This window comes from Oryctolagus cuniculus, chromosome 16, assembly GCF_051225735.1.
Source record: "Oryctolagus cuniculus isolate XC-2025 breed Fujian yellow rabbit chromosome 16, ASM5122573v1, whole genome shotgun sequence".
Lineage (NCBI taxonomy): Eukaryota > Metazoa > Chordata > Mammalia > Lagomorpha > Leporidae > Oryctolagus > Oryctolagus cuniculus.
The window spans coordinates 20,272,501-20,292,626 of NC_142882.1; the positions used below are offsets into that span (position 1 = coordinate 20,272,501).

Consider the following 20,126-nt stretch of genomic DNA (forward strand, 5'->3'; position numbering starts at 1 on the left):
TCCCCGCCTCCAGGCAGCCACAGGCGGTTTCGGCTGGCTTCCGCAGCGCCTTCCACCCTGGGGACCCCACGGTGCCGCCGCGGGTGCAGCCTGGCTCCACTGTCCGGGAGCGGGGGCGGGGGGGGGGGGCTTCTGCCGCTGCGTGCCCGGCGGCTCCAAGTCCCGGATGGCGCTCCTGGCTCCTGGCTTCGGCCTGGCCCAGCCCTGGCTGCTGTGTGCATTTAGGGAGAGACCCAGCCGACGGGAGGCCCTTCTCTCTCTCTCATTTAATTGAGTATTAATAGAAATCGAAATAAAATGATGCTTAGGTTGGCTTAGGATGCCACCCTCAGCTCCCAGCCTCACGGCTCCCGTAAGCCACCCTCAGCTCCCAGCCTCAGGGCTCCCGCAAGCCACCCTCAGCTCCCAGCCTCACGGCTCCCGTAAGCCACCCTCAGCTCCCAGCCTCAGGGCCTAATCCGATCGCGCTGGGGCGGCGGGGGTGGGGGGAGCAGGGCGCCCAGGCCGTTGCTGACCGCGGCCGCCCGGCAGCGTCTCCTTCTGCACATTCCTGGCGCACGAGTACCCGGACCTGGTGCACAAGGTGGTCATGATCAACGGCGGCGGCCCCACAGCGCTGGAGCCCAGCATCTGCTCCATCTTCAACATGCCCACCTGCGTCCTGCGCTGCCTGTCGCCCTGCCTGGCCTGGAGCTTCCTCAAGTGAGCGTGGGCCCGGGGCGGGCCGGGAGCGTCCTCAGTGATTGGTGGGAGCCCTGGGGGCAGGCAGGGAGTGTCCTCAGTGATTGGTGGGAGCCCTGGGGGCGCGACGGGAGCGTCCTCAGTGATTGGTGGGAGCCGTGGGGGCGGGGTCTGGTGGCGGGGCTGACGTCTGGCCTGGGGCTTCCTCAAGTGAGCGTGGGCCCGGGGCGGGCAGGGAGCGTCCTCAGTGATTGGTGGGAGCCCTGGGGGCAGGGCCGGGAGCGTCTTCAGTGATTGGTGGGAGACCTGGGGGCAGGCAGGGAGCGTCCTCAGTGATTGGTGGGAGCTGTGGGGGCGGGGCTGACGTCTGGCCTGGGGCTTCCTCTAGTGAGTGGCGGGCCCCTTGGGGTGGGCCAGGAAGTCCTCAGTGATTGGTGGGAGCCCTGGGAGCGGAGCCGGGAGCCTCCTCAGTGATTGGTGGGCACCCTAGGGGTGGGGCCTGGGCTTCCTCCGTGAGCGTGGACTCCCTTGGTGGGCAGACTGGGGGTGGGGCAGAGGGCGTCCTCAGTGATTGGTGGGAGCCCTGCGGGCAGGGCTGGGAGCGTCCTCAGTGATTGGTGGAGCTCTGGGGGTGGGCTAGGGCGGGGTTTTGAGGGGCGGGGGGCCTGGGCTTCCTATGGTGAGTGACAGGCGCCCTAGGGGCGGGGCCGGGAAGTCCTCAGTGAGCAGTGGGAGCCCTGGGGGCGAAGCTGGGAGCGTCCTCAGTGATTGGTGGGCACCCTAGGGGTGGGGCCTGGGCTTCCTCAGTGATTGGTGGGCGCCCTGGGAGGGGCGGGGCTGGCCGCCGGGGCGGACGGGGCTCCAGAGGCGCCCTCTCCCCAGGGCCGGCTTCGCCCGCCAAGGCGCCAAGGAGAAGCAGCTGCTGAAGGAGGGCAACGCCTTCCACGTGTCTTCCTTCGTGCTGCGCGCCATGATGAGCGGCCAGTACTGGCCCGAGGGCGACGAGGTCTACCACGCCGAGCTCACCGTGCCCGTGCTGCTCGTCCACGGCATGCACGACAAGTTCGTGCCGGTGGAGGAGGACCAGCGCATGGCCGAGGTAGGCGGGGCGCGACGGGCGCGGGGGGCGTGACCTGCGCATAGCGGGGGGTGTGGCCTACCTGGTGGGCGTGGCTACACTGGACGTGGCCTGCGCATAGCGGGGGGGGGGGCAGGGTGTGGCCTGCATGGTGGCCGTGGATTCTGCAAGCAGTTCAGCTTGGGCGTGGCCTATCTGGGTGGGCCTGGCCTGCTAGGCTGGGCGTGGCCTCTAGGTGCCGCTCTCCGGAGCATCAGGTCGGTCTAGAGTCACAGGCGGCCCCCAGCGCTGTCCTGGGCAGGAGTTACCTCTCCCTCCTGGGCAGGTTCACAGCTGGGACCTGGCAGTTGGCTCTGTGATTCCGGGGGATCTTGAGAGGCCCCATACACGGTCTTGGGGGCCTGGGCAGGGGCGACTCCGCCCCCAGACGCAGCAGTGTCTGCGGGCGGGGGGGGGGCGATGGTCACCCCCACCCCGGGGGTGGAGGCCAGGGGCGCTGCTGTTACAACCTTATCATTAGGTCAGAGTTCCGGGCCAGAGTCTCTGGGAGGCGGCGAGGGGGAGGGGAGACGGGGGAGACGGTACTTTCCCAAGATGGAGCCCCAGGTGCCCCAAAGCAGCCCGGACTGTCCAGGTGCTGCCACTGCTGAGCCCCCAGCGCCAAGGGCCGCGTAGGCCCAGAGGCCAGCCGTGCCGAGGCTGAGACGTCTTCCTCCGCGCATACTGTAGGCGCTCAATAAATGCGGAACGGATGTTAACCGGGGTGGGCTCCCAGCGTCCCCGGGGGGCTGAGGGCGGCTGGCGGGAGGGGCCTGGGCCGCCGTCCGAGCCCGTGCCCACCCCCGCGCGCCCGCAGATCCTGCTCTTGGCCTTCCTGAAGTTCATTGACGAGGGTAGCCACATGGTGATGCTGGAATGCCCAGACACGGTCAACACGCTGCTGCACGAGTTTCTGCTCTGGGAGCCCGAGCCCTCGCCCAGGGCGCTGCCCGAGCCCCTGCCCCCGCCGCCGGACGACGAGAAGAAGTAGCCGCCGGGGCCGGCGGGGCTCAGCCTAGGAACAGAACGGCCCGAGAGAGCCGGGCCGCGCGGCCGGCGTGCGGTCAGCAGTGCGGGGGGCGTGGTCAGGCCAGGGAGACGCCCCCAGGCCGGCGGGGCGGGGCGTCCGAGCCAGCAGGTGCACCCTCCGCGCTCTCTGCTTGTGCGCGCGCACAGAGGATGGCGACCTTGTACAGGAGACCCCTTCCCCACACACGCCAAGGCCGCGGCAGGCCCTCACACCCGGCTCTGTCCTCCGTGTCGGCCATGCTTGACCCCGGGACCCTCGCGGGGGGGCCCATTGCCTGAGAACCTCTCCAACCCCCATTCCTCGGCGCTGGGGGGGGGGGCGGGCGGGATGGGGGAGGGGCTAGCGCCACCAAACCTGCACATCTCAACTTGTAACTCAATAAAAAGAAGCGACAATTGGAGTCTCCGCACATGCGCTGGGGAAGGAGAGCGATTCTCCCACCTGCAGCTTGGGCTGGTGCGCCCCCTAGCGGTTGACCTTGAGAAGACGGGGTGGGGCGGCTGGCCCTCTGTGTTCCCCCCTCCATCCCCAGTGTATCCTGTAACTTTTTTTTTTTTAAGTATTTATTTGAAAGGCAAAATGAAAGAGAGAGAGGTCTTCCATCCACTGGTTCACTCCCCGAATGGCCACAATGGCCGGGGCTGGGCCAGGCTGAAGCCGGGAGCCTGGAGCTCCATCCGGGTCTCCTAGGGGAATGGCCAAGACCCAGCTCCTGCATCCCAGAAATCATTAGTGTCCTCTGGGCGGGAAGCAGAGGAGCTGGGACTGAACCAGGCCCTCGGCTATGGGATGCCGGTGTCCCAAGTCCCCCCCGACCCTGGGGACACCTTTGATTGCCACGACTGAGGGAGGAGACTGCTGCTGGCATCTGGGGCGGGGGTGGCGGCCAGAGACACGGAGCCTACAACGACACCCAGGACAGAGCCAGTCCCGGGTCGTGAGCGCTGAGGCTGGGAGACCCCGGCTTAGATAAATGCCATCGCTCTGAGTCTTCTGGGGGCATCTTGACTCTTTCCCTGTTTGTGCATCCGGAGGGACCCCGGCATGTTGCTGTCATCATTTTCATTTTATCAAATTTGCTGTCTGCGAGGCCACCCTAACACAGCAGGAAACCCAGCTCAGTGGCACAACCACCAGCCATTCAGCCCTGCGGCCGCCAGGGGGCGCCGCGGCGCAGGCTTCCGACGTGGGTAGAACCCAAGTGACAGCCCGCCCCCTGCGCGACCTGGCTCGCTAGGCCGTGGTGATAGGCAGGTCCCGTAGCCAATAAGATCACAGCTCTCTCCAGGGTTTTTTTTTTTTTTTTTTTCTTTTTTGGCACACATAATTTGAAAACGATAATGGGTGGTGAGGGTTGCTAATTCCGCCTCCAGTGGAAGCAGGTTCAGAGGGGCAGGGCTGGCCTCTCCCCCCACCCCACCCTGATATGCACCTGGGGTCCACTCCCTGGTTCTGAGCCACTCAGCTTTAACAGAGTGGCCGCAGTGACCCCTCGAGGTAGGCATTCCCGCTGTCCCTGAGAAAGCTTACTGGCCTGAACTGGGCAGATCTGGAAGTTTCCCCCGGGCCCAGCCCCCTGTGTCACAGATCAAAGTGGGCTCCAGCCACACACACACAGAGCCCACGTCCAAAAAGCACCCGGTGTCGGCCCCGCACGGGGGAGCTCACTGCCTCTCCAGCGGTCCCGGCGGCCCCTGTGAGAGCAGCCCGAGCCGGGATCGGCCCCGGTGTGCACACGCACACTCACACTCGCACTCGCACACCCCCCCCCTCCGAAGCCGCAGCTGGGGTCTCCCCAGTGCTGCAGACACCCCGCTCCCTTTGTGTCACTCAGCCTCGGGCCTGGATGTCCTGGGGCCTCAGCTCTCGCTGGCCCTCAGCCAGGAAGACGAGCAGGGCGCGGTGCAGCAGGTGCACCCCCAAGCGCCGGCGCCGGGCTGCCGGCCAGCCGGCCACCACGCCGTAGCAGTGCCCTTGTTTCTGGTTGGTCAGCGTCTGGATCCCTGGAGAGATCAGGGGGCGGGGTTAGGGTAAACCCATGGAGCACAATCTATGCATATTTGCTTATACAGTTGGTGCTCAATAATTGCTCGGCGAACAAACGAACAATTCTGAGAGGGAAGGGGTGATGGGATTGATGGATCAAATGCCCATCATCTGACCCCCCCACACACACGGCACCCACCTAGGGCATCCACAAGACACGCCTCCCGAGTATATGCCTCCACGGCGACCACGTGCTGGAAGCAGTGCAGGGAGACCACGCCTCGGCCACTGGCCCAGATGTCCAAGATGTGGCGCACCTTGGGGCAGGCCTGGGGGTCAGGCCGGGCAGGGGTCAGGGCCAGCCCCGCCCTGCTCCCCCTCCCCCTGTACCTGCTCTGCGCCCGCCGCCCCTGCCCCTCGCACCTGCCTTCCTGGCCGCCCACGGTGGCCGAGGGCCTCCCAGAGGTGGGCATTGGGCCGGGCTCGGGTCCCCTTGCCCACGTAGAAGACGGCCCGGACAAAGACCCGGAGGCGCTGGGCTGGGGTCAGCGAGGCCGCTCGGGCTGGCAGGTCCTGAGTCTCCCTGGAGGGGGACAGAGAAGTGACCCCCCCAAAAAAGACAGCCCCCCTTAAAGCCGCGCAGGACAAGCAGGGCACCAAGGAGAAACCAACGGCTGATTTTGGGCAAAGAAGCGGATGACCAGAGAGGGCGCTGAGGACACACAGCAGGCGGATGCCAACCTCGGCATCCGGCCCTCTCCCGCGGGGACTACCTGGGGTCCAGCAGCAGGTACGTGAAGCTGGACTTGAGGACCCCCTCCCGCCACCTGCTGGCGGGGTCGGGCCGCTCAAACTGCCGGATGAGGGCGTCTTCGTCCGCCCGGGCGTCGGGGATGCGCCCTGTGCGCAGGGCCTCGGCCAGTTCCGGGCTGCGCCCTGGAAAGGCGGGGCCTGGGAGGGCAGGGGAAACTGAGTCAGGGAGAGGCGGGTGCAGGCGGGCAGAGCTAAAAGAGGACCAGGGGCTGGCGGGGGTTTCTGGAAGCTTCTGGACGCACGGCAGGGACTAACCCGGAACAGCGTGCGCCTCCCGCGGCCGAGGTAGGCCAGGCGCGGTGGGGCGGGGACGCTCGGGGGTCCGCAGCTGCTCCGGGTCGGAGGCGGCGGGCACGGGGTCCGCGCCACCCGTGGTGCTCGCCTCGTCCTCGGTCAGCCAGAGGGCGGCCGTGGCGCTGTCCATGGACGCCTGATCGCCTGGTGGGCGGGGGCGCTCCGGGGCTCCGGGCGGCAGGGGCGAGCAGGCGAGAGAGGAGAGAGCCAAGGCCCGCATAGGGGCGCACAGTCCCGCGTCCCCGTCTGCAAAGATGTCCCGGGGTGGCCCTGGGGGACTTGGGGCGGGGAGCGGCGGCCCCACCCAGGGGGAGGGGTCTGGGGCGGCCTCCACCGCGGTGACGAAGGAGGCATCAGAACAGGAGTCCCCGCTCCCCGGGGGGGATCCTGAGCGCCCCTCGGGGTCTGACACCTGGAGGGCCCTGCGCAGGCCGGGGGAGCCCGGGCCCGTGTTCCCCCCGCTGGCAGCACCGCCCGGCGGCGTCTGGAGGGCGCGAAGTCCCGAGGCACCTGCGGGAGGAGGGTCGGGGTCAGAGGCACAGCCGGGTGCGGACGCAATAGGAACCAGAGGAGAAACGGAGGCAGAGCCGCCGCTCCGGGTGAAGCCTACTCACTGGCCGGCTCCGCCCGGGGCTCCCGGGGCTCGGCCTCGCCGCGGGGGCGGGGCTGGGGGCGGAGCTCCCGCAGCAGGCGCGCGCAGTCCGAGTGTCCCTGCTGCACGGCCAGGTCCAGCGGCCGGAGCCCGTCCTGCAGCGGGGCGGACAGCAGGGGGCGCTGTGGACACGTTTCCCCCCAAACACACACCTCTGCCCGCTCCCCCTGCCTCCCCCGCCCGGGCTCCCCCTGCGGCAGGATCCCCCAACCTGGTCGCGCAGCTCGGGGTCGGCTCCTCGGCTCAGCAGCAGCTCCAGGCCGTGGCGACAGCCCCAGGCGGCGGCCACGTGCAGCGGCGTGAGCGCCTCGGCCGACCTGGGGAGGGGGCGGCAGCGCGGGATGGGGATGGGGGGGGTCGAGGTGGGGGTGGGGCCACTGCAGACTCCGCCCCCCGCGGCAGGGACCCCATCTCCGATCCTGCTTCTCGGTCCTGGGGATCCGCGCTCGCGCCGGGGCCAGCGCCCTGGGCGGGAACACGCACCCTGGGCGGTCAGGACGGGACACAAGGCGGCCTTCCCCCACCCGTCACCACCCAAGACCACCCCGCTCCAGCCTCCGCCCTCGGGCAGCGGTGCGACCGGCCCTAGATCCCCAAGCCCCCGCCTCTGCAGAATCTGGGCCGGGCCCGGGCCCCGCCTCACCGGACATTGGGGTCCCCGCCTCGTCCCAGCAGGACCCCGAGGCAGCGCAGGCCGCGCGGGTGTCGGGCGCCGGCCGCCAGGTGCAGGGCGGCCGCGCCGTCGGAGAGAACCAAGTTGGGGTCGGCGCCACAGAGCAGCAACTCCTCCACGGCGCTGCGGGCGAGGCGGGGGTCAGGGAAGACTCCGCCCCCAGCCCCAGCCCCCCGGCCCCGCCGCCGCCCCGGGCCCGCCCTCACCGCGGCTCCTCCTCCCGCAGCGCGTCCCGCAGCCGCCGCGCCAGCCCGGCCGCCGCGCCCATGCCCGGGCCGAGCCCCAGCGCCGCCGATCGCGAGCTTCCCGCGTCGGCCTCGTGCGCAGGCGCCGCCCCGCCCCCGGGCCCCAGAGGGCGCGGGGTCCCCAGTGCCGGGGGCCGGCGCCGCATCGGCGTGCGGGGGGCTGCGGGGCCCGCGCGGCCAGGGGCTGGGGCCGCCGACAAGGACGAGTCCGGGGAGCCTCCCGCCGGGCGCGGCTCCCAAAGGGGAAAGGCGGGCGCGCCCTGCGGTGGAGGGTGGAGCCCGACCCTGGCGCCCCCGATACGCGCCTCGCCGCTGTATTGCACCCGGTGTGGACGGACTGTTGCAGTCCGGGAGCCGGGCACACAGCCTGAGGCTGCGCGTCCAGGGAGAAGCGGGGGGCTGCTCCGGGCGGTGGGGGCCCCCGAGAACAGAAGCCACGTGGATTGAGGGATTCCCGCTTTTATTTTAAAGACCAGAAAAAATAACAACAAAGGCACACACGGGGAGCTCCATCCGGGATAGGCGGGGCATGGCGGCGGGGCGGGACCGGTTTCGGGGTGCTCCTGGGAACCCCGGGCGCGCGTCAGACGGCCGCCTCCTCCTCCTCCAGCAGGCTGTAGGAGGCGTGGCTCTGGCAGGGCCGCTGCAGGGGGTGCGCCAGCAGCTTGGCCATGCAGTTGTGCAGCTCCAGGGCCGGCCCGGCCAGCGCCACCTCGTACTTGTAGCTGGTGCCCTTGGTGTCCAGGCTGCCCATGAAGGCGAACATGTCCTAGGGGCGGGGCGCGGCGTGTCAGGCCCGCAGGGCTTCCCGGAGGAGGGGACCGCCGGCAATGCCCGGGCAACATAGCCGGGCTCCGCGCGGCTCTTGGGACTCCGGGGAGTGGGGGGACTCTCGATTTGGGTATTGACAGGTGAGTAGGAGCTCGCCTCAGCTCCCGGTGTTCCGCAGCGCAGAGGGAGGCAGGACTGGGAGGCCCCGCCCGCCCACCTGCCAGCTGGGCTCCTCGGCCTTCTCGTCCGCGCCGTTGTGGATGTAGACGACGTCGAAGAAGAAATACGGGCACTGGAACATCTTCTGCGGGGAAGCAGAGGCGCCGCCGCGGCCTCAGGCGCCGAGACCCCGCGCGGGAAGACCCCCGCCCCCCCCCCCGCCCCGGCCCGCCCCCCCCCCCCCACCTTCATGGGCTCCGACAGCGCGAACTGCGGCTGGCGCGGCGGCCGGCTGTACACCAGGATGGCGCGCACCACGTACGGCGGCGGGATGGTCTGCACGTTCTCCGTGACCGGCAGCTCCGTCTTCTGCTGGCTGCACGGGCGGGGGGCTGGGCCGGGGCTCCGCTGCTGTCCCCCCACCGCGGGCCTCCCCCTCTGCTGTCCCCCCTCCCCGGGGTCCTGAGTGTCCCGTGCTGCTCCAGGAGGCACCAGACCCCACCAGGGTCGGCCACCGCCCAGGAACGGCCTCTGGTCTGGGCCGTGAACAGGACAAGGCAGGGCACCTCACAGAGACTAGGGACGGGCTAGGGACGCGCCAGCCCCAGGCCCGCCCCCGGCTTTCACACAGGAGGGGAAGCCACTGCGCAGCTGCGGGGCGAGGCTGGGGCGGGGCTCCCGCGGGCACTCACATGAGGCTGAAGAGCGCGTCCAGGTCTGCAGGTGCCGCTAAGGAGGAGGCCGAGGGCAGAGCGGGGCGCCCGGGGACCCCGAATTCCCGCAGCGCCCCAGCTCGCGGCACCACGCGCCCTGAGGCTCCCCTGGCCTTGGCCTCGCGCCCTGCCCTGCCCCACGGGGCTCTGGGCCGGGTGGCGTCACTCGGCCACGGACTGAGCGCCGACTGTGTGCCTGGCTCTGCGCTCAGTGTGCGCCCAGCAGGTGCATTTTGGCCCCCCCCCCGCCCTGCCCGCGCGCCCACACCCCCAGCCCCGGCCGTGGGGGAGGATACTGAAGGTGGAGCAGGGCGCCGCCTCCAGGTCGTACAGGCAGCTGCACAGCTCGCGGGGGTCGGAGGTCAGGCCGGACAGCTGCGGGGGAGCGGGGCTCAGACACCCTGCCCCGGCCCCACCCAACCTCTCCCACCCAGGCCCCTGGCCCTGACCCTCACCCAGTGCCTCCTGTCCCGGCCCCGCCCCACGCCTGGCCACGTCCAACTCTCCCACCCAGGCCCTGCACCCAGGCACCCAGGGGCGGCCCCCACCCAGCCTCTCCCACCCAGGCCCCGCCCCAGCCCCTCACCCAGAGCCTCCTGCCCCGGCCCCGCCCCCAGCCCCACCCCCCACAGAGCCTCCAGCCCAGTTCCTCGCCCAGGGACTCCCACCCAGCCCCGCCCCTGGCCCCGCCCCCAGGTGCCAGGCCCTGCCCCCACAGAGCCTCCCGCCCAGTTCCTCACCCAGGGACTCCCACCCCGGCCCCGCCCCAGGCACCAGGCCCCGCCCCTCGTCCCGCCCCCAGGCACCAGGCCCCGCCCCCACAGAGCCTCCTGCCCAGTTCCTCCCACCCCGGCCCCGCCCCAGGCACCAGACCCCACCCCTCATCCCGCCCCCAGGCACCAGGCCCCGCCCCCACAGAGCCTCCTGCCCAGTTCCTCGCCCAGGGACTCCCACCTGGCCCTGCCCCCAAGCGCCCAGCCCCGCCCCTGGCCTCACCGCCACAGAGCCTCCCGCCCAGTTCCTCACCCAGGGACTCCCACCCCGGCACCGCCCCCAAGCACCAGGCCCCCGCCCCTAGCCCCGCCCCCACAGAGCCTCCTGCCCAGTTCCTCCCACCCTGGCCCCACCCCCAGGCGCCAGGCCCCGCCCCATGGAGTCTCCCACCCAGGGACTCCCACCCTGGCCCAGGCACCAGGCCCCGCCCACACAGAGCCTCCCGCCCAGTTCCTCACCCAGGGACTCCCACCCTGGCCCCGCCCCTGGCCCCGCCCCCAGGTGCCAGGCCCTGCCCCCACAGAGCCTCCCGCCCAGTTCCTCACCCAGGGACTCCCACCCCGGCCCCGCCCCAGGCACCAGGCCCCGCCCCTCGTCCCGCCCCCAGGCACCAGGCCCTGCCCCCACAGAGCCTCCTGCCCAGTTCCTCGCCCAGGGACTCCCACCCTGGCCCAGGCACCAGGCCCCGCCCCCACAGAGCCTCCTGCCCAGTTCCTCACCCAGGGACTCCCACCCGGCCCCGCCCCTCGCCCCGCCCCCAGGTGGCTGGCCCCGCCCTCTCATCAGGCCCCGCCCCGCACCCAGGCCGTGTCGTCGTTGACCACGACGAGCGCGAACTCGTGCCTCTTGTCGATCTTGTGCTTGGTGCGCACGAACATCTCGATCATCTTCTGGGACACGTTCAGGGCGTTCGTCTTGGAGCTGGGGGCACGGGCGGGGGCTGAGCTCCCGGCTCCCACGCAGCCCAGGAGGCCGCCCCGGGGGAGGAGGCGGCGGGGCCTGCTGACCCTGCGCCCCTCGGCCGGAGCGGTGTCTGGGGGTCTCTCAGCGACCACCGCCCGCCCCGCCCACACAGAGGCCCCACCCCGGCCTCACCCGTTGAACGACTCCAAGTTCGGCAGCGCCATCTCCTCGGCCAGGTCCAGACAGATGATCTGGGGGCGGGGCGGGCAGTGAGGGGCCGGGGCGCCCACCCCCATCCCCGCCGAGCCCCGCACGGAACAAGGCCACGGCCATGGCACAAGGGCAGCGGCCTGGGACCCAGGTTGCTGACTGAATAAATGAACCCCAGGAGGTCGGATCGGGACGCCAGGAGCAGGTGAAGAGGGAGCGGGACCGGAAGTGGTGCAGCTGGGACTCGAACCCGCACCCCAACGGCACGCCGACGCCGCAGGCTGGGGCTTTACCCGCTGCTCGGCCACAGTGCCAGCTCCCACGCTGCTTTCCAAATGCATAAACCTTTCCAAAGCCCACCGAGACCCCGCGACGGGGAAAAGGCCTCTAGAGGGGCGAGGCTGCACGCACAGCCCGGCGGGTCCACGCCCCCGCCCCAGCCCCGCGCAGCTCGCCCGGCCGCCAGGGGGCGCTGGCTGTCCACGCCCCCACCCCAGCCCCGCGCAGCTCGCTCCGGCCGACAGGGGTCGATGGCGGCCCCCGCCCCCGCCCCACGCAGCTCGCCCGGCCGCCAGGGGGCGCTGGCTGTCCACGCCCCCGCCCCAGCCCCGCGCAGCTCGCTCCGGCCGCCAGGGGGCACCCGCGGACCGGCCCCGCCCCAGCCCCGCGCAGCTCACCCCCGGCCGCCAGGGGGCGCTGGCGGTCCACGCCACCGCCCCAGCCCCGCCCCGCACCCGCGCGGCCCGCCCCGGCCGGCACCTACCACCCTCTCAGGGCAGTTGACCCGCGGCGTGCGGATCTGCAGCTCCGGGGCCGGCGGCGGCACCTGCCACGGCTTCGGGCCGGCCCCGGCGGCGTGGGCGGCGCCGTCCTCGGCGCTGGCCGCCTCGCCCTCGCCCTCGCTGCGGCTGCCCACGCTCGCCTGCGCCCCGAGAGCCCGGTCCTCGGCGCCCTCGGGGTTGGAGCGCGTCCGGGGCCGGGGGTCGGCCGCCTGCCCCTCCTCCTCCTCCTCCTCTTCCTCCTCCTCCTCCTCCTCCTCCTCGGTGGGGCTGTGCGGCTCGGCCACCTCCATGGCTCTCGGAAAGCCGGGCGACGCCGGGTCCTCCCTAGAGGGGAGTCAAACACGCCGAGGCTGCAGGACCGCGCCGGGCAGCCGGTCTCCGGCTGCAGTGCCTGCGCACGCTCTCACCGTCCGACTTCTCCTCACCTTAGCCTAAACACCCGCTCCAAATCAGCCGCCGAGTCGCCAGGAAGCCGCCATCTTCCCAGACGGAAGTTGCCCTGCGCTGCCCCGATGCCTGCTGGGAAATGTAGTTCAGCGAGCCGCATGTCGCCCGCAGCGGAAGAGGACTCGGAAGCTGATAGGCTGGGCTTGCTCCAGGGGGTGGGGTTTGGAATGTGATCAGGAAGTGGGCTGGGCAGGAGGGCGGGACCTGAGATGTGATTGGGTGGAGGGAGGGAGAAGTGTGAATCGTGATTGGCTGCAGTGAGAGGCTGTTTTAGGTCGAAGCAGATGGCATTGGCCAGTGCTTCTACTGTAGGCGAGGACCCAGCGCGGGCATGGAAAACACCCAGCCTGCAATGGAGTTGGGCGGGATTTGAAAGAAGAGGTGGGATTGGCGGAGCTCTCAAAGTGGGGCGGGCCTTCCCAGAGAGAGGTGGGCGTGGCCTCCCCCCAAGCCCTTCCCCATTGCTTAATTCGGCTCCTATTTACATATATTTGCATAAATGACAGGTGCCCGGGGACTGCAGGGCAGGCGCGGGTGCGGTCCGGGGTTTAAGACGCCGCGGCCCACACCCCTGCCCGGGAGCCCCGCTGCAGGGTCCGGCTCCCTACCTCCCTCCGGGTCCCTGGGGAGGCTCCAGGGGTGGAGGCCTGGCTCCGGGGCCAGGGACGGGAATGGCAGGGTCGCTGTCCCTGACGGCCAGAGCCGGGCGCCGGGGAGCAGGTGCAGGGTTTGAGCCGCCACATGGGACACCCCCATCCCGGTTCGAGTCCCAGCTGCTCCACTTACAACCTAGCTTCGCGCTAATGCGCCCGGGAGGCAGCAGATCTTGGGACTTGTCACCCCTGGGAGAGACCCTGATGGGGCTCCTGGCATCTGGGTGTGGCCCGGCATTGCGGTTAAGATGCCTTGGTTTCTGGCTCCAGCTCCCTGTGCACGCGCGCCCTGAGAGGCAGCAGTGATAGTTCAGGCGCCTGGGTCCCTGCCATCCACGTGGGAGACCCGGATGGAGCTCCTGGCTCCTGGCTTTGGCCATTGCAGTCATTTGGGGTGGAGAGGGGGTGAACCAACAAATGGAGTCTCCCCTCTCTCTCTCTCTCTCCCTCTCAAATAAAATTAAAGAAAAAAGTTGTCATATTTATCTGCATTTTAGAGATAAAGAAATAGGAACAGTGCCTGGTGCAAATGACCCAGCCCAAGTCTGTCAGGGTCTAAGAGAGGCGCCGCGGGGGTACAATCCGCAGGTGGGCAGTGGGCAGTGGGCAGGCGGTGGGCGTGGACTGCGCGGGGCTGCAGGAAGCCATTGTCCTGGGAGAGGAAATGCTACAGTTCCAAGTCAGGTGACCAGGGAACGGCGCTTCCTGCCTCCCGGCCCCTCCCGGGCCAGGCCCGAGCCGCGGGCAGTGGCCAGAGTGACCCCGACAGTGTCCAGGGACCCGGGGCTCCGATCCAGGTAGAGGGAGCAGCTGGGGCTGAGCCCCAGAGAGTTGGGTTTGGCGGGGAGGGGGGGACCCTGGCGAGCAGGACGGGACCCCCAAGGGCCCCCACCCCATGCCCGGGAGCTGAGGGAGGGGCATGTGCAGAATAAAGACAGCCGAGAAGAGGAGTTGTGGGGCAGAGTTGAGGGGTAGTGAGCTGCCCATCGAGGGAGGCATTCAAGTGGACCAAACCAACATGGCTCCCTGCAGAGCTCTCCCGGTGAGGGGGGGCAGTGCATACAAGAGAGAAGGGGGCTGCGATTCGCTCAGCATGATGGAGGCAAGGTGGGGGCCGGCTAGGTTTCCGGGGGCTGGGCGGGGAGGGCATGTCAGGGGGCTGTGTCTCGTTCCACCGTACAGCAATGAGTTCCCGGGCCACGAGACCGCGCAGCCGGCGAGGGAGGCAAGCCCCGCCCGTAAGTGTCCCCTCCTGTCCCCGCTGCCCCCCAGCTCCGTGGAACCCCAGGGCCGGGCGCTCCCTGGTTCACAGCCGGGCCCTGCGGCTCCTCGCCAGGGCGAACTGGACCCGGTGGCCGAGAGCTCGGAGGAAGCAGAAGTGGCCGGGGGCAACGCTAAGCCCCGGGCTGCGGCCCCGCGGGAAAGCGGCAGGTGGGCGGCGGCTGGGCCGCACCTGGCCGGCAGGTAAGCGCCGCTGAGCCCGGGCGCGGCTGTGCTCCCCACCCGTGGGCTCCTGTCACTCTGCCGCCCACGCACCTGCCAGAGAGAGCAGCCCTCCGAGTTCGAGCGTCCTGCATCACCCAGGCCCCCTGGGTACCGGCCCCCTGTTTCTAGACCTTCTACGTCTCGCCTCCAGGCCTTCCACTTGCCCAACCACCTTGCAAACTTCGGCTCCTTCCTCCCTCTGCGTCCCCAGCCCCCACCCAAGTCCCCTCGCAGTGTCACCTGGGAGTGGGGGGGACACCAGCTCCCCCCGCCCCCAAGCCTGGCCTTGGTGTTCGCAGGACGGCCCAGGAGGCCGACGGAGCGGCTTCAGCGCCCGCGGCAGATGCACCTGCGGGGCCGGCGGACCTCAGTGTGTTTCAGAGCCTGCAACGCGCTCTGAGCTCCCTGGAGGCGGCTGCAGCCGCCTGGCGCCGCCGGCCGGCAGAGGGCGCAGGCGCTGGGGGCCCGGGCCCCTCCGCAGAGCAGGAAGGGGCCGGGGGCGGCGCGCGGGAGGCGGCGCGGCTGGCCGAGAAGAACGCCTGGCTGCGGCTGGCCCTGCAGAGCCGCGAGGACGAGCTGGGCCACACGCGGGCCGCCCTGCGGGCCCTCGAGGCCGACAAGGAGACGCTGCAGAGAGAGGTGAGCGGGGCCGCGGAGGCAAGTGCAGCGCGGGACGCACGCGCTCCGTTAGTCATTCGACAAACCTCTAGGGAGCCCTGGCCTAGGGCGCCCATCAGACGCGGGTCCCTCACAGCCTCCGTGAAGGCGACAGCGGAATAAAGACCAGAACGCAGGGGCAGGCGCTTGGCCCGTGTCCTTAGAGGAGAGGGCGGGGCCCTGGAGATTTGGGGCTCTCCTCACCACCCCAGAAGTGGCTTTGGGCATGGCTGGTGCGTGGGTGGAGCCCCCAAGCCTGAAACCTCCCCTCCCCCACCCGCGGCCAACCCGGCATTGTCCTCACCCCTCGCAGGTCCAGGAGCTACAGGATGCTCTGATGAGGCTGGAGCCCCTGTCTCCGCGCACCCACAGCCACGCTGGAGGCTCAGGGAGTGGTTCTAGCAGTTCTGGGGCGGATGGGGAGCCCTGGGGGGGTCAGGTGAGTGCGAGAGGCGCAACCCGCAGCATCCAGGCAGGGGAGACCCGGATCCTGGCTCTGGGGGGTTGCATGGCCCTGGGTTCTCGGTGGCCATCTGGCTGGCTCAGGGCACACGTCCTCCCTGCAGGACTCCCTCTCCCTGGCTCACCCGCTGCTCCGGCGCATCCGGAGTGACTCCAGTGTGCACATCCTGGGCTCTCTCCCCTCGCGACCCCTGGCCCCCGAGATGCAGATCCTGGAGGCCCAGATGGAACAGCTCCGCGGGTGAGCGCCACCACTGCTGAGCTTTTAAGGGCACCGGCCGCTGTCCTGCCGCCCCGGGGATGGGCGTCTAAACGGGGTAGGAGCGGGGTGGAAACTGGCCCCTGGCTGCTCCCCCCCTCCAAAGAGTCCCCTCGTTTTCCCTCTCCCTCCCCCACCCCGAGACAGAAACATCGAGAAGCTCAAATGCTTCAACCGGCTGCTACTGGCCGTGCTGCAAGGGCGCAAGGGCCGGTGTGAGAGCCTCAGCATGCGGCTGAGCCAGCGGGAAGCCGAGGCTACAGCCCTGCGGCTGGCGCTGCAGGACAGGTCAGGGGAGAGGTCCCCGCGGGGGAGGGGCCGCGAGCCACGGCGTGGGAGGGCGCTCAGGACCCCCGTCCCGCAGTGAGCACCGTGAGGCCGTGTGCGCGGCTCTCCTGGCCCTGCACGAGGCCAGCTCCGGAGCGCGGGACTTGGAGGCCACTGAGAGGGAGGCGTGGCGGCTGCTGGCACAGGAGGAGGGCGGCGCAGACGCCGCGGCACCGCGGAAGGCACAGCCAAGGTAGGCGCCCGGGGACCGCGCTGGGCCTTGGGGCTCCCCGGGGCTGGCCTCCGTGATGGCCTGCGGCACCCACTCCTCCTCTCCTCCCGCAGCCCCGAGGGCAGCAGTGTGGATAAACCCACACCGCAGGAAGTGGCCGCCCTGCTGCAGGGCTATGCCCGGCGTCTGCGGCAGCGCCAGGCTCTGGTGAAGACCCCCCCAGAGCCGGGCCCCACCGTGGAGCCCACGCCCACCATGCCCCACGCAGAAGCCATGGTGCAGGCCATGCTGGAAGCCCAGCCCGGCCCGGCCCTGCCGCGGTTGGAGAAGATGGAGATACAGAGGGAACTGGTGGCCACACGGGTACACAGGGGCTGTGGTCCCTGGGGGGGGGGGGGTCAGAACCGACAGAGGTGTGGTTGGGATGGGGAGGGGGAAAGGTTCTGCTGGGCTGGGAAGGGCTTCCTGGAGGGAGAATTGAAGCTGGGGTTTTGAGGGATGAATAGGAGTTTTGTTACTCACAGACCTCTCAATCCAGTTTTTCCCAAACGTGCTCGCCAGCCTCAGTTTCCCCTCCCCGACCCCTCAGGAGACCCTGGCGGACCTGATGTTGCAGCTGCAGCTGGTGCGGCGGGAGAAGCGGGGCCTGGAGCTGCGGGAGGCGGCGCTGCGCGCCCAGGGCCCCGCCCACGCACTCCTGCTGGAGCAGCTACAGTGGGAGCGCGCGCAGCTGGGAGCCGCGGGGCCCCACAGCGGCGCGGGGGACAGCAGCGGGGCGGGCAGCAGCGAGGAGGAGGAGGAGGAGCGGCCCCAGGTGAGCGGCCCTTCGGGGGTCGCTGCCCTTGGCCCCTAGGGGTTCAGTGGATGAGAGAGAGAGAGGGAGAGAGGTCTTCCATCTGCCGGTTCACTCCCCACATGGCTGCAAAGGCCGGGTCTGGGCCAGGAGCCGGGAGCTCCATCCGGGTCTCCCACGTGGGCGGCAGGACCCAAGCCCTGGAGTCGTGGGCCCCTGCCTCCCAGGGGGCGCATGCGCAGGGAGCTGGGGCGCACGCAGATCAGCTGGGACGCCACCAACACTCTGATACGGCCACGGCTGTCCCAGGCAGCAGCCCGCCCCGCGGTGCCACCACACCGCCCCTGCCCCAGGCTTCTAAACGGGGCTCTTCGCATCACCCCTCCCACCTGCAAGCCGGTGCTGCCACCAGGAATGTCCACCGTCTCCAGGAAGCCCTCCTGGGTTGCCCTCAAAGGAGCAATATTCGGCACCCCACCCCACCCCGGCCCTGTGACTTATCTCCCTTATCAGGGACTTGAGGGTCTCTTAGCAGAATGGGGGCTCTGGGAAGCGAGGGGCTCTGGCTGCCCCCCCCCCAGGCCAGCTTCTATGCCCAGGCTGGGCTGAGCACTTCTAGACAGAGGTCACCTCCCTCCCTTCTGTCTCCTACAGGGTCCTCCTGCTGTCCCCAACGCCACCGAGGGAGGCCAGGTGGGCAGGGCGTGGGACCCGGAGAGGTTAGCCCAGGAGCTGGCCGCTTCGCTCGCCAGGTGTGTGCCTGGGTGGGTTCTGCGGAGGAGGCGGGGGTGGGGACGTGTGTGTGTGTGTGTGTGTGTGTGTGTGTGGTGTGGCAGCGTGCGCCTGCGCGCAGGGGCGTGGGGAGCGGAGAGGAGGACCGGGTCGGGCCGCGGCCGGAGCCCCGCTGTCTCCACTCCCGCGCCAGGGCCGCGGATCTTCGCGCTCAGCTGCGGGCTCTGTGGCGGGAGCTGGAGCAGGTGGCTCAGAAGGGGCGCGTCCGGCGGGCTCAGAGCGCCGAGCTGAACAGCGATCTATGCAAGGCGCACAGGTGGGCCGCCGCCCCCCGCAGCCCACCCCTGCTGACCGCGGGTGTGTCCCTGGGCCTCGTTCCCCCCACTTGGAAGATAGTGAGCGGGTGCAGTGCAGGCCACGCCTTTCCTGCAGGATGCCCGGAGCCAGCTAGGACGTAGCCCCGCCCCCGCGGCGCCCCGCCCCGCCCCCGCCGCAGCCCTGGGTGGGGTGGGGGTGCTGTTCTCTGGGGTGGGGCGCTGTTCCCCGGCTCAGCCACCCACACCCTGCAGTGCCCTGGTCCTGGCGTTCAGAGGCGCCCACCGGAAGCAGGAGGAGCAGCGGCGCAAGTTGGAGGAGCAGGTGGCAATCCTGGAGGCCCGGCAGGCGGAGGAGTTGGCAGCACTGGAAGCCACGGCCCGGGCGCTGGAACAGCCCGGGTGCCCCTGCCCGCCTCCTCCCCCCCAGCTTGGGGAGACCTTGCTGTAGGCTCCACCCCCAGCCACGTGTCATAAACCGGCCTGGAGTGACTTGTCGCCCTGGGGTGCATGTGTCCTCATGGGTGGGGACCGGTTGCCTGGGCCACCGGGGTCAGGCTGTGAAGGTCATGGTCTCCCCCTCCCCCCCCCGGGACCCGGAACAATCAATCCAGGGGACAGGGAAGGTGGCAGAGCCCGAGCTGATGTCCCCAAGTCCTTTCTTTGTCCAGAAACCCAGGGCGGGCCCCTGGGGACAGGACACTCGTCCCCTGCCCATCTGCTTCCCAGGGAACAATCCAGAACAACTGGAGGCCCCCAAGGTTGGGGTTCAGGTTCAGGTTCAAGGCGTGGATGGTCGGCTGGAAGAGGAATCAGGGTTTGTGGAGGCTGAGGGCAGGCATCAGAGAAAAGTCTGGAACTCTCGATGCGTGTCCTTCCGGGGAGGGGGTGGGGCACAGGCCTGCCGGGCCCTGGGCAGCCTGGGAGCTTCCAGATCTCCCGCGGAGGTTGGGGGCAGCGGGAGGCGTTCCTGCCAGGTTAATTGCAGGCGACTGATTAGCATGTCATTTGCATAGGCCGCACCCCCAGCCCCTCCGCAGCAGGCTGGCTGGCCCTAGGGGGCTGGGATTAGTAACCCTAGACAGGAGGGATTAGGAAGGTTGTGGGCCCCTACCTGGGGGGGTGGGCGCCCCAGACCGCACCTGTGCAGGTGGTGCGGGGGCCCGCGGCCTCTCCACGGTGGGAGGGGCCAGGCCGGCTTGAGGTCAGGGGCAGCCGGGCCCTGGATCGCAGGGATGGGCGCTCACTCTGCGCCCGCGTCGGCTTTGAGCGTAGGTGGGAAACTGAGGCAGCGCCCCCTTCTTGCCCTGGTCCATCTCCCAGCGTCTGCACTCCCTCCCACGAGGCTGCCCGGGGGCGGGGCGGAGGGAGCCAAGGTCACCTGCGGGCGGGGGCGGGGGCGGCCTGTCGCCGCGGGGTCTGGCCGTTCCCACGGGCGTCCCCCGCTGCAGATGCGCCAGGAGCTCTTTGTCCCGCCCGTCCGCGGCCGCCGCAAGGTCAAGTGTCACCGCGGGGTCGCGGGCAGGGGTCAGGGGGGCGGGGTCGCGCCTCGGGCCATCCCTCTCCCCAGCCGGGCCTCACAGGGGCGGGGCAGCAGCCCGGAGGTCCCCCTCCGTTCCCACCTCGCCTTCTTACCCCCCTCTTTAGACCCCTTCCCTGCCACCCCACCCCAGCGCTCGAGCTTCCTGCTAAGGCTCCTGGCAGGTCCGGGCGAGGGTCCTAGGACCCCGCGGTACCCCCCATTCCCAAGGAGCCGACGAGCCGAAGGGTCCTCTCTGCCCACTCAGGCCCCCCGCCCGGCAGGGTTTATGGAAAGGGAGAAAGAACCCGCGCCATGTGACTGGCGGGAAGTCCACGCCACGTCTCCCCTAAGCCCCCAGCCTCAGTTTTCCTCTAAGCGTTACACAGTGCGCCGACATCCAGCGCCCCAGGGTGGGGGGCGGCACTGGGAGTGCAGGTCTAGGACCACTGCTGTCCCCTCACCCCCCAGCCGCGTGCCCCAGGGTCCAGCTCTAGCCCCAA

General features: G+C 70.1%; 4 protein-coding genes across 6 annotated transcripts in view; 2 read left to right on the plus strand and 2 right to left on the minus strand.

Annotated features, from left to right (window-relative positions):
• ABHD8 (abhydrolase domain containing 8) overlaps window positions 1-3,223 on the plus strand; it is a 6,822-nt gene extending 3,599 nt beyond the window's left edge. Inside the window, exons 3-5 of the mRNA XM_070058955.2 lie at window positions 532-702; window positions 1,564-1,780; window positions 2,616-3,223. Of these exons, the coding sequence (XP_069915056.1) occupies window positions 532-702; window positions 1,564-1,780; window positions 2,616-2,789 (562 nt within the window). The 3' untranslated portion in view covers window positions 2,790-3,223. The remainder of the gene's footprint in view (window positions 1-531; window positions 703-1,563; window positions 1,781-2,615) is intronic.
• Window positions 3,224-4,129: 906 nt separating this feature from the next.
• ANKLE1 (ankyrin repeat and LEM domain containing 1) lies at window positions 4,130-7,752 on the minus strand. Its single transcript, XM_070058965.2, has 9 exons — window positions 7,453-7,752; window positions 7,217-7,369; window positions 6,785-6,890; window positions 6,536-6,668; window positions 5,883-6,431; window positions 5,588-5,765; window positions 5,238-5,397; window positions 5,014-5,143; window positions 4,130-4,831 (listed from the first exon to the last, which is right to left on the minus strand). Exons 1-9 carry the CDS (start codon window positions 7,635-7,637, stop codon window positions 4,659-4,661), a joined length of 1,767 nt encoding a protein of 588 aa, XP_069915066.2. The 5' UTR covers window positions 7,638-7,752; the 3' UTR covers window positions 4,130-4,658.
• A 182-nt stretch (window positions 7,753-7,934) lies between these two features.
• BABAM1 (BRISC and BRCA1 A complex member 1) lies at window positions 7,935-12,383 on the minus strand. Of its 2 annotated transcripts, XM_070058954.2 has the most exons (9): window positions 12,229-12,383; window positions 11,785-12,127; window positions 11,004-11,062; window positions 10,709-10,829; window positions 9,431-9,509; window positions 9,114-9,138; window positions 8,668-8,797; window positions 8,480-8,566; window positions 7,935-8,260 (listed from the first exon to the last, which is right to left on the minus strand). In XM_070058954.2, the coding sequence occupies exons 1-9, from the start codon at window positions 12,348-12,350 to the stop codon at window positions 8,075-8,077; spliced, it is 1,152 nt and encodes a 383-aa protein (XP_069915055.2). In that variant the 5' UTR covers window positions 12,351-12,383; the 3' UTR covers window positions 7,935-8,074. The 2 variants fall into 2 exon arrangements, with proteins under 2 accessions (XP_069915055.2, XP_089171942.1); XM_089315816.1 differs by lacking the exon at window positions 11,785-12,127 and having other exon boundaries at window positions 12,229-12,324.
• A 16-nt stretch (window positions 12,384-12,399) lies between these two features.
• USHBP1 (USH1 protein network component harmonin binding protein 1) lies at window positions 12,400-18,602 on the plus strand. Of its 2 annotated transcripts, XM_070058949.2 has the most exons (13): window positions 13,598-13,700; window positions 14,086-14,141; window positions 14,240-14,367; window positions 14,688-15,027; window positions 15,359-15,484; window positions 15,612-15,748; window positions 15,914-16,054; window positions 16,131-16,286; window positions 16,379-16,628; window positions 16,855-17,079; window positions 17,713-17,810; window positions 17,984-18,106; window positions 18,360-18,602. In XM_070058949.2, the coding sequence occupies exons 2-13, from the start codon at window positions 14,088-14,090 to the stop codon at window positions 18,553-18,555; spliced, it is 1,974 nt and encodes a 657-aa protein (XP_069915050.2). In that variant the 5' UTR covers window positions 13,598-13,700; window positions 14,086-14,087; the 3' UTR covers window positions 18,556-18,602. The 2 variants fall into 2 exon arrangements, with proteins under 2 accessions (XP_069915049.2, XP_069915050.2); XM_070058948.2 differs by lacking the exon at window positions 14,086-14,141 and having other exon boundaries at window positions 12,400-13,700; window positions 14,176-14,367.
• The last annotated feature ends 1,524 nt before the right edge of the window (window positions 18,603-20,126 follow it).

Bases quoted from the DNA above. Each gene is read 5' to 3' on its own strand.
- ANKLE1 (XM_070058965.2), bottom strand. From the start codon at position 7,637: ATGCGGCGCCGGCCCCCGGCACTGGGGACCCCGCGCCCTCTGGGGCCC. The intron at 5,144-5,237 runs GTGCGAGGGGCA...CCTGACCCCCAG, and splicing joins GTGGGCGGCCAGGAAGGCAG to GCCTGCCCCAAGGTGCGCCA. The intron at 4,832-5,013 runs GTGGGTGCCGTG...TGATCTCTCCAG, and splicing joins GTGTCTTGTGGATGCCCTAG to GGATCCAGACGCTGACCAAC.
- BABAM1 (XM_070058954.2), bottom strand. From the start codon at position 12,350: ATGCGGCTCGCTGAACTACATTTCCCAGCAGGCATCGGGGCAGCGCAG. The intron at 12,128-12,228 runs GTGAGGAGAAGT...ACTCCCCTCTAG, and splicing joins GAGCGGGTGTTTAGGCTAAG to GGAGGACCCGGCGTCGCCCG. The intron at 9,139-9,430 runs GTATCCTCCCCC...CGGCACCTGCAG, and splicing joins GGCGCCCTGCTCCACCTTCA to ACCTGGACGCGCTCTTCAGC.
- USHBP1 (XM_070058948.2), top strand. From the start codon at position 13,321: ATGGAGTCTCCCCTCTCTCTCTCTCTCTCCCTCTCAAATAAAATTAAA. The intron at 14,368-14,687 runs GTAAGCGCCGCT...TGGTGTTCGCAG, and splicing joins GGGCCGCACCTGGCCGGCAG to GACGGCCCAGGAGGCCGACG. The intron at 15,028-15,358 runs GTGAGCGGGGCC...CACCCCTCGCAG, and splicing joins AGGAGACGCTGCAGAGAGAG to GTCCAGGAGCTACAGGATGC.